This window comes from Rhopilema esculentum, unplaced genomic scaffold (assembly GCF_057945365.1).
Source record: "Rhopilema esculentum isolate cy_ngs unplaced genomic scaffold, ASM5794536v1 HiC_scaffold_35, whole genome shotgun sequence".
Taxonomy (NCBI): Eukaryota; Metazoa; Cnidaria; class Scyphozoa; order Rhizostomeae; family Rhizostomatidae; genus Rhopilema; species Rhopilema esculentum.
Genome location: NW_028300846.1, coordinates 161,888 through 179,134, shown reverse-complemented (window position 1 = coordinate 179,134; position 17,247 = coordinate 161,888). Strand labels below are relative to the sequence as shown.

Below are 17,247 nucleotides of genomic sequence, written 5' to 3'. Positions count from 1 at the left end.
GCCGCCGCTATTTGTCCATTCACCGAAAAGAGTAATTGATCGATTTGTATACTGGAGAAATTTAGACGCCAATAATTGGTCTTATTTCCAGGGCTCTGTGTATATTTCAACTTTAATGTTTTCGATCCATACTGAAGAGCAGGTTGTAGACCATTTGCTGGGATATTTTGCATTCAAACGCTGTTTCACCTGGAATACAAGTCGACCAGTACTTAGGCCCAGAAGAATAAGAGCAGTTTGTAGATCACGTCAAAAGGATTTTGTTGCCTCTGCTTCCTTGACAAAAGAATGGAAATTGAACTATAACAGTTCAATGCCGATATGAATTTTTGACAATATTTGCCGAGAAAAATCATCCATTCTCGCGGTTTAAGTTGTGCTCAGTAATTTGAATGCTGGCAAAAGCAGTAAGCCATGAGTATCTTAAGCGATGAGGTCAATTTTCTGGTCTATAGGTATCTTCAAGAGTCAGGTAAGATTGTTTGATTTCTATTTGCTCGTTGTTGTTAAACATTGTTCATAACTTGGCACATCTCAGAAACAATTGGGGGATCCGTGAAAAGATTTGCGTTTGTGGAATGCATGGAGTCAAAGGCTGTATGCAGGTAAAATGGCATGCCATCTGGTACTGAAAGAATGGTGCCTGAATATTAGATTTCTGACACATAACATGTTGTTAATACAGTCAGGTCACCAATGCTGACAATTATAAATTCTCAGATTTTCTCTGTTGAAAATACAAGGGCATGCCGACATGTCACCTAAGGTGATTCCAGTCATAATCATTGTCTGAACACCCTGGTGAATGCAGTCATGTAGTGGAATTTATCTTGTGGTTTATGAAATTGAATGGTAACAGATAGACATTGTTCCTTAAGCAGTTATCCCTGATTGGACACTTTGTTTCTTGCCAGACAATTTGAAAATTGAGACTGCCTGCCTAAAATTACAACACAAGAAAGTTGTAATGTTGATCATGCTTATTTTTCCTAAGAATTTTGAAATAATCTAGGAATAGTGAGATACTCACCCTTACATTATATTATACCCTTTTGTCCCTGTTCCATACAACAAAAGCGTTTACAGCTCTGCCTATTCCCCAGAAAGTATAGCAGTTTATTGACAGATTTTTAAACAGTAATTTTATTCACTTTTTTATCAGATATATATGAATATTATTTTTAACTTATTTATATCTTATAAATTATTTATATATATGAATCATTGTTTTTAAGGATACAAGCACTCAGCCTTTACTTTTGGGAAAGAGAGCCATGTTGCTGATTCAAATATTAATAGGAATTTGGTTCCACCAGGTGCTCTTATCAACATTATTCAAAAAGGAGTTCAATATATTGAAGCAGAGCTATGTATTCATGATGTAAGAATTTTAAGTATTCAAAATTTGTATATATATATATTTATATGTATTTATGTTTAGAAATGGGTGTTATTGAAATCCTGTCTTGCTTAAAGTGACAAAATGATTATGTTCAATACAAAATAAGGTATTCTATCTGTAATATTTTGCATGAGAGTTTCCTTATATAGCTACACCCCTGATTCATAATGTAACTCAGAGACGGTATGAAATGAAAACAAAAGCATGTAAACTGGTTTACACTTTGAGCAAAGATCAACAAGGAGGCTACATTTTGTTAGATTTCATTCCTCATCAGCCAATCCTAAATACAATTTTCAATAAATGCATGCTACAACTAAATACACAGCAACATTACAAACTAAAATTTAATGATACTGACTAAAAATAAAATATAAATTACTTAACATAATTGTAAGGAGTAGCCCCTTAAGTAAGTTATCAAGAGTCCCCTGGCCCCCATCAAAGCAAAAACTTAAATACTTTCAAAGCCTTTATGAAACCAGAATATTGATGCTGAAACATTTCTTAAAGCAACAAGGACTTATAAAAACATTCATAACACTTTTAGAAAAATATTTGTAGAATTATTGTTAATCAATTCCTAATCTGATGCTTTTTGGTTCTCCCACTGGTTTTTTTATTTAACATTCTTCGCCGGGATGCTCACAAAAAATTTAATTTAGAGGTGAAATTTATAATTAATTTCGCTTCATGATGAGGCTGAGGTATAAGAAGACCTTGGTAATTGGCTTTTTGTCTTGAGCTCACATTTGACAGACATACCATGTTTTCATTTTGTACAGACATGTTTTCGTTTGACAGACAGACAAGACATGACAGACATACCATGTTTTCGTTTCATTCAAACCAAACCACTCAAATAAAACATGTTATATCAATTAAACCATTAAAAAATGTGTTGGAAATCTGGCTACAGACATATTTTCTACAAAGAAATCTAAATGGCTAGAAAGTTCCTTCTTTTTCTTCAACTCTGCTTGTAATATTAAGGGGCAATTTTTTCCTTTGTGTGTGCTGTATATCCAGTGGGAAAAACCAAGCCAACTTTGTGCTTTCATTTACCACTGACTTGGGTGTTGATGAAGTTGTCCTCTTGTTACTTGAGAAAATAATCTAGAACCCTTCAAAGTTCAGCAACAATTATCAACTTTAAATGAACCAGACTTCAATCCGTTGAAAGGCTGGTTTCAGAAAAAGATATTGTCGATGCTACACCAGAATTCAAGCTTATAGACAACGATGAAGAGGACAAAATGGACATTGTTACTTGCCTTTATATTGCATTGTAGCCTTTTTATTTTCATATGGTTTTTTGACTGATTCCCTTTTTCTTGTATTTCCTATCTCTTAATGTTGCATTTTTGTGTCTACTTTCAACTATAGGGAAAGATTGGGTTTGTATGTCCACGAAATGAAATGAGCACCCCCAAAAAAGGCAGATTTGTAAATGAGCACCCCCCTCGAAAGAGCACCCCCCTCGAAAGAGTGCCCTCCTCGAAAGAGCGCCTCCCCTTAAAAGCGGACTTTTAAATGAGTGCCCCAGGTGCACTTTCGAAGAAATACGGTATATAAAAAAGTGATTTATTGGTTGTTGTTAATTGTATGTATATGTACTAGAGTGTATGAAGATTCATTTGTGAAATGCATACATTCAAATACCTATATGTATGTTTGTATGTATATGAACAATAAAGATGTTATATACTTGAGGCTGTATCTGGGCTTTAAACTCTAACATAGAGTTTCAAAAGTTACCATTGAACTTCTGAAAAGATATGATAACTAAAAGATATTTCGGACTTTTTTCTTTCAGGATGGAACACTAATTGATGATCTTGAAAATTTGGAGCCAATACCACTAATAGATGCTGTCATCCCAGAGGCCCTTGCTGCAAGAGCTGCAAATATTTTACAGTCTGCAGTCCAGAGTTCAGACCCAGTAAAAGATCTCACAATTGAGAATATTGAAGCTATGGATGTTGATGCACATATTGAAAATCATTTAGTTTTGAATGGACACGAGAGTGAAGTGTTTTTCTGCACATGGAATTGTGCATCTAGGGTTCTAGCCACTGGGTATGTTTGACTCATTTGAAATCTTTTATTATTATAAAGAAACCCTAGAAGCTCTACAAACAATTCTAATACATTATTCTGTTTACCAGTTGGAGCATTGAACTCTGCTTCAAGCAAGCCTTCAACCACTATCACAGTCTTTGTAATATGAAAATAGGCAGTGTGTGGCGTTGCACATGTCATCACATGTACTTTGCTCATGCGATGTGCACTGCTTTTTTATCCCTGACTTCAGTTTCATCATTAACATAGCCGATATCAGAGCAGATATTCTTAGAAACATCTTACCATTTGATTGGTGTTCCTTTCACAACCGAATGAGAAGGAATGGGTACAGAAATGACACTAAGGTTGAAATAAACACATTTTCTTTGAACTCAAAAACAAGTTTTTACAGCTCTTAATCTTGAAAATCGTTTGATAACAGTTTGGAATAATTAAAAACAGTACAGTCATTGTTTCTTCTTTCTCAGAACTTTCTTAAGTTTCCTCCTCATTCTCTAGCTCAGCTTTCTACGATATTTCAATGCCATTATCAAGCTTTCGTTTTCTGCTCTTTAAAAGATGAAGCACTGCTGCCCTTTTCAAGATATTTTAATTTTCATATATTGGTTGCAATTCGAAGTCGCATCACCACAACACTGTATGGCATTTGTAGTCTTCCGATAATTCCGTTCTTTCCCCAACCAATAAATGTTGCCAGCTCCACTTTGTTTCCTTTCACCACGATCACCAAAGAACAGAATTATCAGGTGAACAGTGAAGACAACTCTTGGATCGAAACTTTAAATCATAGAGTTTTGAAAGTTATTAAAGCACCAGGTGTTGATTGCAGATTACTCCCCCTTGGCACCCCCTTGGTTAAATAACTGTTATGTTAAGTGATCTTGTTGTAACTACTTTGTGATGCCATTGTTAAATCCTGTATGGGAATACTTTAACAACACTTTGGAAAACAACAGAACTGCCTTTGAATTTGGCTACTTTAACTGCTGCTTTTTTAAGAAATTTTATGGTAAATTCTTTGTTTTGGGCGTGTGATTATTTGCACGCCTTGGACAATTTTGGACAATTGTTTTCTTTCAACTTTTATCATGCCAGAAAAGAAAATGATTGCATCTGAACTATGTTGAAGTGAAGAGGGCTCAAGTCCTTGGTTGTATATGTTTGTTTGCAATCCTAGGTCTTCTGATGGTATGGCTAGGTTATGGTATGTTGGAGATGAGACTGATGGTAAAAATGTAAAATCTGTCCAGTTAGATCATCAGCTTTCAAACCTCAAATCTATGACAAAAGATGTGACAGCAATGGAATGGAATGTAAGCTTTGTAGATTTTCATGACGTCTTGTATAAAATTTCTATCATAGAATTGCTATCTCTTACTTTACCCCAGGCTTATTTTGTAGAGAAATAAGGGGGGAAATTACATATGGAATAGCCTAGACTAGATTCATTCACATGATGACAATGTTTTTAGGATTTCCTTGTAGATTTTGATTCATAGGATTACAAATAATAAAATATCTTCGGAAAATCTAAATGTTTGATGTAGTTTGTCTGATTATACAATATCAAGATTTTCTAACTTATTGCAAATTACTGAGAAGGTTTCTGATTGAAATATCAAGGCTTGCACTCTCTACCTAAGTTGCATTGTTTTTTTATCATTTATTTCCTTTTCATCAAGCCTACTGGCAATTCACTTGCAAGTGCTGCCATTGATTGTATCATTCGAATATGGAGCCTTGAGGGTAAGTTAATTTGTTAAGAATGTTTTCTTGAAACTTGTTGCTTTGAAAATTGAACTTGCATATTGCTTGTTAAAAATTTAGAGGGTAGCAAAGCATAGTTGGTTTTTTGTTGTTTGTTTTTTTCTAGATGCACTCTTGATTTCAAATTAACTTTTTTCCTAAAATGCTCCTAAAATGCTCCTAAAATATCTTTCAATTTTTATGTTTTTTTGAGCTTGTTTTTGAGCCTTCCTTCCTCTCTGCTTCCTCATTTCTTTGTTTTATTTTTTTTTTGCTTGTTTGTAGTAAATTCCACATTGCTGCTTACTATTGCTTGAAGTGACGCTTTGGTTTCATCTTATTCCTTGTTGGTCCTTGTTGGCAGTGTTAACAATTCTATCTTCTCCATGGGTGGGCCTTAGGATGTTAAGCCCCTGATTTTTGTTCTTTCACTTTAGGACAACAGACAATAACTCTTGTTGGTCACAAGGGGCTGATATTTGCAATTAAATGGAACAAGAAAGGCTCATACATATCAAGTGCAAGTCAGGATAAGGTTTGATACACTGCCTGTTTGATTTTGTATGAATAATGTGGATAGAGCTGAATGATAGAGCTGAATTTATCATGGAATTTAAAGTCAGTAAATGAGCTATAGTTCTGCAATTCTTGATTTCTTCCAAATAAGTAGAATTAAAGTTTTTGATTGTCACCTGTCAATGGCTAAGGGCTCAGTTTCTCTATAAGTATTTCTTATACTTCATATAGCACCATTAATTATCATCCCAAGGAATGTAAAAGTTTTTGTTAATCTAGAAATTTGATTCTAGAAAAAGGAATAATCAGTTCTCATAACTCATAACTATAAAAATGAATAATCGTTTTCGGTTACAATTTTCAAAGATTTTTTTCAATCTCCCAAGTTTCATTCCTTCTGAAGTAAATCCTCTTTCAATAATAACACAATTCAGTGAATGCCTTAGGAAAATCGAGAGGACTTGCATAAATCTTGATAACTTTGTCATCTAAAACTGACTGAAATTTGAAACACTGCAATGGTAATGATAGGATGAATCATTTTTTAAACAGGTGCAGGTTTAGCCAGCAAAAATGGGTGTGCTCCTTATTGACTTCATTTTGACCAATCAAATTGAATACGTTGCCTCGTCTGATTATGCTGTTGAATATTTGTCTTTTACGTAAGGTATTTATGATGCCAAATTGTATCTTTTTTTACACAGAGATGCCTAGTATGGGATACATCATCTTGGGAGCTGAAGCAAGCATTTGAGCATCATCAAGGCTAGTGTACAATATTTAATAAAGCAATAATTTCAGTCTCTGTTTGCTTTTTTTCTCAAAAGTAGACATTCGATTTTCGGTTATCATCTCCCCTGTTATTACCGTTTTGTTATTTTATTTTTCATCGTAAAGATTGCTATTTCAAATCGGAGCTTAGGTGTTCTCGATTTCCGTCTGATAGACCCCCTTTCAATTTTTTGATTCGCATTGAGATTTCCCGCATATGTTAAAATGTCTGCAAACAGTCAAAATTGGTGCTATTCCTCCCCATTCAGACAATGTTCTCTTTGTATGATTCTTGGGGATTCGGCGTTATCCAATTAAATCCTGCGAAGAAGTTATGACATTTAACCCTTCAACTAGAATGGCTTTGAGGAGGAGGTCCAGTGTCTTTCATCAGACATGTCTTTTTCAAAATATTGCCTTAAATACAAGTCTATTTATCTTTGCTGCTTTAAATCGTCCTTTTGGCAAACTTTTTAAACCCTGCTCGTCTCAACCATTGTTCCTACGTTTGCCAATGTGTGTTGGATAGTTGGTTCAAGTTTTCTCCTTGCGTATATTTATGTAGAAAAATTAATGATTGTCAAACCATGAAGGTATCAGAAGTGTTAATCAATGACATATCTTTCTCAGGTCCCGTGCTAGATATCGACTGGCAGAACAACACGACTTTTGCGACGTGCTCAACAGATACGACAGTGACAGTCTGCCGAATTGGGCTAGATAAACCAGTTAAGACCTTTTCTGGTCACACGGTAAGGTTTCTATGGCAAACTTTGTTAAAATTCCCAAGGAACAGGTTTTTGGATTTATGGCAAAGTATATCTCTTTGTTTGCTATTTCCCAAGGAGCAAGCAAGAATAGTATTTCTTTATATATGATGATAATAGAATATTTCTTGTCTTCTCTTCTTTTTGTGATAGATTTGCTTCAATGATGTGCTAGTTAGAGCCCAGTTCCCCTTAATATTGATTAGATCCTGTTCGAATGAAGTAAACTTCAAGCTATGCGTTACCCGTAATATTTTGAAACTACGGCGTTGTGGCTTATTCAAATGAGAAAGAGCTTTGTAGGGCTACACTTTTGAAAGGAATAGCGACAATTTTTAATTTTCCTGAAAATACGAATTGATTGCTCCTTGACACAATATTTTACCAGATTTTGAAGACCAATTTTCGGCAGCTTTATTCAATAATTCATTGTACCTAAAATCTTACCCAAACAGGATGAGAATGTTGATCTTTTTATCAAATGTTCTAGCGAAGAAAGGACAAATAGTTACAGACTGAAGTTTTTATGATATCCCCTAAATATATATTACATCTTGTTGAAAACAGTTGGCTTTTAAAGGTTCATTGGATTTGATGGCAGAGCAAACTTGATATTTATTTGAGATTTCTATAAATGCAAGAAACATAATTCAAAATTGAGGTTTGCTCAAATCATGTTTGCAGCTTTCCTATAAGCTATGTCAGCTTCAGTTTGTAGTTAAAAGTTTTCACTAACTTTTATTTTTAGGAAGAGGTGAATTGTGTTAGATGGGATCCATCTGGTAATTTATTGGCTTCGTGTTCTGATGATAGAACTGTAAAGGTAACATAATTCACAATAATCTTCTACTAAATTATTAGAGCCACATAGCATATTATTTACCATTTTAGCTTCGCCTGTTCCAAAAAATACCGATTAACCTTTTTCTTCTCTAAAAAGATCATATTGATAAGTCTTTCTTCAGATTCTATTTTGGAAAGCCCCAAAAACCGTTTTTAATCGAACACAATTCATTCTAAGCTTGTATCTCTATAACTGTGACCTTTACGTTGTTGAACTGCTTTTTAGACTCATTATACAGTGACTTTCGTGGAAACATTTCCCCCAGCTTTTGATTTGCATATCAGATATGCTTGATTTATCACATGAACATGGCTGTTCAATATAGGAAGTTCTATGAAGCTATTTTGAACTTTACGCTTAATATGATATGATGATAGGCAACTTATTCTGTTCTACACACCCAAGTGACTACAGCTTTGTTTACGACATTAAACACAAAACAAGAAACTGGTAACATAACTCTTTGTTTATTATAAGTATGCCTGTGTATCAAAGTGCTTAGTTAACTTATTCTTGCATGCTGGGTTTGGCATTTTGATGAAGACTGTTAAAGGATTCCACATACCTTTATCTAGTTCATATCACAGACATTATATCCATGGTCTTATATTTATATGTTGTTAAGTCAAATTGATACTTTTGTATCTGAAGTTTATAACTGTAAAATGTGCTAGTTATAATAATCTTGCCTTTTGGAATTTTTAGATTTGGAATTTGAAACAAGATAATCATATTCACGATCTGACGGGGCATACTCGGGAGGTTACACTTGTTGAATGGTGTCCGATTCACTCAACAAATATCTTAGCAAGGTATCTTTATCATTTATTGTGTTATAATTCAATGTTCATTATTGAATATGTCTTTCAGAAAACAGAAATTGATTGGTCCATTCTTTTTAAATTCTGTCAAAGCCAGTGAAATTGAAAGGGCGGTGTTAGGGCTCAGGAAACTATACCTGAAACCCCACGTAGAGCACTGCCAGGTCGAGATACAATAATGCAGTCAGACTAAACCTGAATTTGAAATTTTAGAAAACTCAGAAAAGAGAAGATAGACATATAACAAAATATTGGATGTTTTAATGTACAGAGACAAAGGTGCAGACCCGGTAATTTTTCTTGCGAAGGAAGTGGTAAATGGTCTGCTAGACCAAAGCATGTCCTTCCATGGCGAATGCTGTCATCTTCAGAGGATAGTTTTATGTTTAATCATGGATTGTGCAAGTCGGAAAAATAATTACCATCTTTTATGATGCTACAAAGCAAGTTATGAACCATTTTAAAACTGAAACCGTAAATATCTTTACGAAATAAAACTGACCCAACCTTTTTACGGCTCAAGACAATAACCCATAGGGGGTCACACACATGCCTTGATATGTGTGTGCCTTTTAAGGTTGAACAGGGCTAGAACGAAATTTGAGAACTCACAAAAGCTGTCGAATTTAAGTTCCAAATGCTAATTGAAATTTTATTTAATGATAATGATTAATGCAAAAAATAGTAGCCTTTCTGTAAAAACATAGGAACCTTTATCTGTTAATTCGATTTAATTTTTATGCCTGCTTTCCAGGTGTTATCCTCGTGAGAAATACTTAAGTTATAAATAGACTGAGAAAAACCTGAAACCAATTAATCTAAGAGACTTACCAAATCCCACGATTCTTGGTTACCGTTTACGAGTTTTAATCATAATCTAGATAGGCTTGAAGGTTGCGCCATTAGTTGCGGAACAGTGGTAAAAGGTTTATTGGTAATGTTAAACTTATCGAAACCAATGATGAAGCAGCTGGAAGAGGTCTGCCTAGGTCTGTTGGAACTTACCGCATTTACTTCCTCGATTCTAACTACGATTGTCGACGGAAGGGGTCCACAGCTATGCCATTTAATGGCTCGTAACCAACCGCAAAAAGTAAAGAGATCTGTAGGTTTTCAGAAGGAATTTTATACCGTCTAGTTTTTAGTTTTTTGTCTCCAGAAATTGCTTGTATACAATAATTTTGAGCTGAAGTAGATGCTGGATTTTGTTAACTTGTAGATGCCATTCCTCAAACATCTATTAACATGATTGATACTCAAAGAACATTTTTCTGCAAGCATTTCGATTACACAGAGTTTTTTATAATTCTCGATTTTTTTCCTATAAAAATATTTATGCTTCCATTAGTTTGATACAAGCCTGTTCTCAAGACAGCGAATGACAGTCTCTTACCAGTTGTAAAGCCTAATCTTCTTACTTCTAGATGTAGACCATTGGTTTGTAATAGTAACTGTAAAGAAATCAACTCATCAATGACTTTTCATAGAGAAACCGATTTTGCAGATAGTTTTTATTGTATTGTTTCAATAGAACAATAGTTGGTTACTTCGCGAGGCGTTATGCGTTTAGGCATGATGTATTCTGAAACTTCCAAGACAAAAGACTTATATCTTCATGCATGCTCAATACCACGTTTTAAATTTTGTGGTTTAAGTCCTTTTAATATGACGGAAATTCCCACAAATCCGCGAAATATTTTAATTATGTTAGAAATGAATCATTGTGTTTAAGAAGCGCCTTGTCATTTGCTGTTGCGACACTCGTTTTCCTTCCTTTCCAAGCCTTTGATCCTTTAAAATAATCACATGACAGGAGTATTTTTAATGTTATCCTTACTCCTATGATCTCCAACCTTGCCCTACACCCACTTTTATCTACTTCTCATCTCTCTCTCTCTCTCTCTATTCCCAAACACATAATTAAGTTAAATGTTCCGTTGTCTTTTCTGTCACCCATACCCGCACTATAGTGTTGTGTCGTTCTATATTACCGTGTTTTTTTTTTCATTTTTAGTGCAAGCTATGATGCATCGATACGGTTATGGAACATTGAACAGGACACGTGTTTACACACATTAACGAGACATCTAGAACCAGTAGACTCGATATCTTTTAGTCCAGATGGTAAATATTTAGCTTCAGCAACGTTAGATGGAATATTAAACATTTGGTCCATACAGGTAAGCCTTTTTTCGTCTATTTTTTTTAAAAAAAGTGATCCTAAATATGACCATCCAAATTGCCATGGAAACAACGCGTCATTTTGCTTTCTTCAAACATTTTTCTGAAGATTTGCTCCAATTGTGCAAGGGCCCTTATCCCCGTGAGAATAATCTCGCCTCGTTGCGTCATCGCTAGAGATTATCAAATCTGAAATCTCCAAAAAATTAGGGTCAAAGATCGTATTTCTGTCCAACTAAAATTTTAGAGGTTAAGCCTCTTTAATATCGCAGGATTCTTTTCACAGTATGTTTTTTTATTCATGATAGACTCCGCTCTTTAAGTAATTCATGTTTTTCTTCCCCACTCATACCTCTCGTTTCTCATCCCCTCTCACAGACCTGTGCAGCGGATGGGGACAAAGCAAATTTTTGTGTTGCTATGTAATTTGATTAAGTTATATTTAAGGTTTAGTGTTTATATTGGTTAGGTGGAGCGATTTGTACCGAAACACATCGACGGCCAATCGTCTCTTCCTAAAATGAGGGAATATAGCCCATATGGATGAGGGGTGTGGCAATGTCTTATGATAGAGCTATTTAATGTTTTTTCCCCGTGTAAGAAATTGATTATTATTTATATTTTCATTATCAACTATTCTATATGTTGAGGAGCAGTAGTGCTTTCATTTTAATCTTATAATCAGTTTTGTGCCCTGGGCGGGATTTTTGTTCTTATTCTATGTATGTTTTTGCCAACTTCTGCAGGAAGGTAAACTGTAAAATTTGCGAACTTCAATCTTTCTTTGAATTTTCTACAGTAATTTCTGCTCTGATAATTGGAATTTCTTTTCATATATGCTAGACATTATCTAGGTTGTTTTCTGCAATCTTTTTGCTAATTATTCTCACACATATGCAAAACATCAGTTGAAGCATTCTGCTATTTTTTCACTATTTTTCTTCTGATGAGCTCCTGAAAGGGCCCGTTTTATTTCTTTGCCTGTTCGCTTTTTAAATGTACTTCGGACGCCATAATCCCCTGTATCTGGCTCAGTTTGCTCTATTTTCCAATCTTTTAGTTTTCCAATCAATCCAAGCTTTTTTCAGTTGTTTCCTCACTCTGTTCCCAAGACTTTTTGCCCTGCCATTTGCACTTTTGGTTTTTTGCCAATTCCATCAACTTCCGTATCTAACTGTCATTCACAGGAGTGATTCTACTTTGATATTTGCCTTTTTCTTTGGTAGCTTTATTACCATTCGCCTTCAAATAGCTAACTAACATAACATCCATCGGGTATTTGTGTTTTATCTTTTAGGATCTTTTATCATGTTTTAATGGCACTTGCCGTTTATCAATTAGTTGAGTTATCGGTGCTGGTTTCCTCGAGCAAACTACTGTTGGGATTCCGTACGCTCTTCACCCCTAAACCGCTACAATATTGGCACGCTCTTTACTATGCTTTTCTTCAGCAATATATACATGCGCACCCTGATGCGCACTGAAGTAAAACAAAAATCCTGCTCTACTGTTCGCTTCCATGCACCTCTTGAAAATTTTTTAGCCTCTCATCTCTATGTCGCTAACACCAATCTTTTCATACAACTTGGTCTTTTTCTTCGTCTACGTGCAACTATATTACCATGCAACAAGACCACCTATTACATGGCATGTCGTGAAAATAAGCTATGCTTCTTGCAATCTTTTGACAATCTGCTTACAATTGCATCGTCAAAAGAAGCTATTGTCTTCTTTTAAACGCTCTCAAGCTGTCTCAGTTCCAGCAGTGTTCACTGGTATCTGCAATTTATTATTACAACCAGACACAGTGTCACTTTATCATGAAATTTGCGCCATTATCACTTCATGCCAGAGTGTATCTTTACTCTGTTTGTTAGAGCAAATGACAGAAAACCCTCAAATGTACACAAAAGTTACTCGTGTGTTAAGATCAGACGCCATTAAGATAGTCAAACCTGATGCAAACCCAGGCTGCAATATAGAATGGGTGCAAAAGATGAAATCCATAAGTGGAGGGCGACTAGTTTTCAAATTTCAGATAATCGTTTCAGATTAATTTAGTTCACAGGCTTTTCACAAGGCATTCGGCGTAATGGGTAACTTTTGGTAACTGTTGGTAACGATTAATGATATCAAAGTTTATGTACTGTTAAAAAAGGGGGTCAACTCTGCAGAAAGTTTCTTTTCCATAGTAGCATTGTATTAATAGAATGATGGTGGATTGGAGTATTGTAAGTGTGACAACGAATTTGAAAAGGCAAGATGTAAACTTGATACTTGCTGCTTTAATCAGAGCGATCAGCAGCCCCAATCTATCTATAGAAGTGAATTCAAAAACAACTTTCATAATTAATGATAGTCATAACCTCTTAACACTGGCTGTATCTCTTTGTTATTCAACCTTTGAAACAGTGATATCAGATGTTTAGAGAATAAACAATACTTTTATCTTTAGCTTAGTCTCATTTTAAGTTGTTTTGCCTGTAGTTGGCTAGAAGGATAACCCAAAGCAGGCGGGTTTTGACAATCATCGTCTTAGAAATGGAGTCAGGACTTTCTCGTACTTGAATAGATAACATCTTTCAAAGACTGTCTCAATCTGTAGATTCTTTTTATCAAATTTCGATTACGTTGCTATGTAGAAGTGTTTCAAACGGGATCACATGTTCATTATCTCTTTGTTATTTCATTTCTGATGTTCATTTTGAAGGATATATCTTATTGCTCACTGTTAGGAAATAGCTTTTACAAATTGGCCTTGTTTCTGTGATTTGACATTGCACTTTACCCTGAGACATACTCTCGTGAATACCTTTTGCGTATATTCACCATGATTCAATTTGGTGCATTGTAGCACTGTAGCATCGGGTTCTTCTTATTCTTATGCGGGGTCCAGTACCCTTCCTCATTCTGTGGTAGTACTCAATCTAGTGGGAAGCTAAACTCGACTCCTGCAATACAGTACTTTTCTTACAGCATATATTCACCATGATTTAATTTTATTCAGTTAAAAATGTCATTTCTCTACTTTGGTACAAAGAGATCCACTAAAAACTGAGCTTTTGTTGTTTATTCTCGACCGCCCTGTCAGAGAAGACTTTCCAAGACTTTGTTTTCACTCGCATTAACAAGGCGTCATTTCTCATCAGCTATGTATTTAGCAGTGAAGAAACGCTTGTTGTTGTTCTTAAAAGCGTGGATGTTTTTCTCAGCACTACTTAGTGCGTTACAAACGCAGTTAGCTTTTCCACCAGTTTCCTTTTCTGTTATGTAATTGCGAGACGAGGCTGTCTGCATGAAGCTTATTTTTATCGGGTTTGCAAAGATTTTTCAATTGCTATGACAGGTAACGCTGTTAATTATTAAGCATCCAAATAAAAGATTTCAAGACTCTTAAAATTGCGTATAAAACAAATTAGCCCGGTACCTGTTAATGCGTTCTGAATTTTCATGAATTGTTAAATATACGTTTGAAATTTTGTGGTGATTTACCCCAGGAAAAAATTCGGTTTTGCTGTCCTTTGTTCCAAATCCTTTACGGTTTTTGTTTTCTTCAAAGTCTAATAAGTTTCGATGAATTCCAATGGCAAAACATGACATATGAGAAAAGAAATAACCTAAGAAATTGTTCACTTTTAAATAAAAGACCATCACATGTTTGTATTTGTTGACTGATGCCCCGACTTCAGAATCTTCTTGTAACGCTTTAACGCAGAAACCGTTTTTTCTATGAAGTCCACCTGGAGACAAAAGCTCTCATTCAATTGTTGAAAAATTTTATTTTCGTTGCAGAGTGGTGATTTTGTGCACACACATCGAAGCTCAAGTGGGTTGTTTCAAGTAAAATGGAGCCCCGATGGCACTAAACTTGCCGTTTCGCAATCTGACAAACAGGTATTTACGCTTCAGCCAGGTTTAATTTTTTGAAGTAGTTGTTAACCTCTCTGTCTTCTACAATTTTAAGGTTGCCATATGTTGCGAGTCTCGTTTTCAAAACGATGGTTTGTTAGACCAATCAGAAGCTTCCAAGTAATAAGATCAACATCAATCATTTCAAGTAGGTACTAATCCTAAGATTTTCATTTAAAAATGACGGCAGTCGCTTACATTCCAATTTCGACGCAGAAAATTGCATTATATCGATTTAAGCTGGATGGGGACAGATTTGCCAAAAGATCGTGCAATGCCTAGTTTTAACCTTGATAATGATTGATGATGATATTACACGTCTTTGCAAAGATTTTAATTTTCAATTTGGTCAGGTGCATTACGTTACTTTATCGGCAATCCAATTAGATAACGACAAATACCTATATTTGGTAAGACAATTCAATAGAAGCTGTGGTTATGCTAAAACTGCTGCTTCTGAGGAATTGTGCGCTAATCACGCAGCCGTAATTATCTATCAACAGTAGAGTACCGAAGTGTGGCGGCATCAAAAATATATTTTTAGAATTTCTTAAATTTGGCCACAAAATCTGAAAGAACTGCATGAAATACCTCTCAATGTGCAAAATCAGTTAGATGTGTTCAAAAATGGGCGAGATACGGCCAATGAAAGATTTTAAGTTTGCTAAAGGATTACTGTTATTCTGGCCTGGTTCATAGAGTTATGAACCAAGACCAAATTACAGAGCATTGATGGGGAAGACGCGTGTGCTTACGTGGCCATATCTCAGCCAATTTGTAACACATTCAACTAATTTTGCATATTTAGAGGTATTTCATAATTCCATTTTGGTTATATAGTCAAATTGAAATTTCTAAAAATGGATTTTTGTGACGTCATCAATTGGGTACTACCTCTCCCATACACAACGAGCTAGCTCTGTAAATTCTAGTTTGGGTGACATTCTGTTTTTTGTAGGTGAAGGTTTTAGACGCTTTGAAGCTGACAGGTACTTCATGATACAGAGACGATGGGTACAGATGCTTCAATGATAGCAGAAACCAGAAAGCTCTTATTCCAGCATTCGGTCAATTTTGACGATTTCGCTGTGATCTGTTCGCAGGCGGTTTAAAAATCAGTGAGAAACTTTATCTCTGAGATAAAGTCCTATTTATCTGCCATGACCGGCTGGTCAATAAATAGACTATTGCTGCTGAGACCGATTACTAACAGGGCCGGAACATGTTCCTCTATCTTTGTGCGGGATGAATTAACAGCAAGCTACGGAGGCGGATCCTATAATTTCAATTTTTTTCGTATGCTATTATAAATTTATTCTAGGACATAAGAACAGTCATCACTGAGTTGCTTCGTCAAATCAATTTTGCGTTGGAGCTTCAAATTATAATTTTGTAATTTTATTTGTATTTGTCATGTATTTGCTTCCGTATTTCCTTTATTCCGGTATTCTTCCTACCAACCCGTCCGTTTTTTGTCATTTCCAAGCTTTTGTCGTATGTAGTTAAAAGAATTTCAACAGTATTCTTCTCCTTTCATTCTATGTGAAACGTGGGGGTAATCCTCGATTTTTTCTAAATCTTCCAAGCATTACACACGTTTTTAAGAATAAATCTTATAGGAATATTGAGGCACTGAATTTATTTCTGCTTGTAGGTTTAATTTTCTGAAGTATTTTAATGGTAAAGAAATAATGATATGTTCTTTCTCGATTTTTACCAAATTTACACACTGTCGATTTAGAATGATTTTGAATCATTTTTGGCTCAGAACCAAAATAAATTTAAGAATTTCGAGACACAGCAAAAAATGAAGTATTCTTATATGTAAAAAGTGTGTAGAAACATTTGGAAATTTTTGAAAGGGCAAAGACAAAATTTGAAGGTGGGTTACGCTTTGAAACAATAAATATGAGCCATGCTTGCACGTGGCTGTATTTAAACTACAGTACAGATTAGGACGGTCCATGGCTACCATAGGGTTTCAAAGTAGTTTCAATTCAAGTGATCATTCATCCGCGTGATTATGAAGCGAAAGTCTTCGATTTGTTACTTCAGCATCCAAGTATACGTTGATATCCTCGACGTATGTGGATATTTTCGTCCTAAGCCAATCCCTTTCCGACTGATCGCTAGTGACGTCAGAGGGTAACCAACCCTTCTGGCTGATTAACACCAACTCCCTCGATACTTTTACCTGCACAATAA

General features: G+C 35.2%; 1 protein-coding gene across 1 annotated transcript; it reads left to right on the top strand.

The window, feature by feature from the left end:
• The first annotated feature begins 21 nt into the window (after window positions 1-21).
• On the top strand, window positions 22-16,502 carry LOC148957269 (F-box-like/WD repeat-containing protein TBL1X). Its single transcript, XM_089115629.1, has 13 exons — window positions 22-472; window positions 1,236-1,381; window positions 3,219-3,481; window positions 4,665-4,800; window positions 5,170-5,233; window positions 5,671-5,768; window positions 6,454-6,514; window positions 7,151-7,272; window positions 8,036-8,110; window positions 8,837-8,943; window positions 10,967-11,132; window positions 14,926-15,027; window positions 16,001-16,502. The coding sequence occupies exons 1-13, from the start codon at window positions 415-417 to the stop codon at window positions 16,040-16,042; spliced, it is 1,440 nt and encodes a 479-aa protein (XP_088971755.1). The 5' UTR covers window positions 22-414; the 3' UTR covers window positions 16,043-16,502.
• Window positions 16,503-17,247: the final 745 nt, after the last annotated feature.

Coding starts and splice junctions, on each gene's coding strand:
- LOC148957269 (XM_089115629.1), top strand. CDS start 415: ATGAGTATCTTAAGCGATGAGGTCAATTTTCTGGTCTATAGGTATCTT. Junction 5,769..6,453: donor CAAGTGCAAGTCAGGATAAG/GTTTGATACACT, acceptor TTTTTTACACAG/AGATGCCTAGTATGGGATAC. Junction 11,133..14,925: donor TAAACATTTGGTCCATACAG/GTAAGCCTTTTT, acceptor TTTTCGTTGCAG/AGTGGTGATTTTGTGCACAC.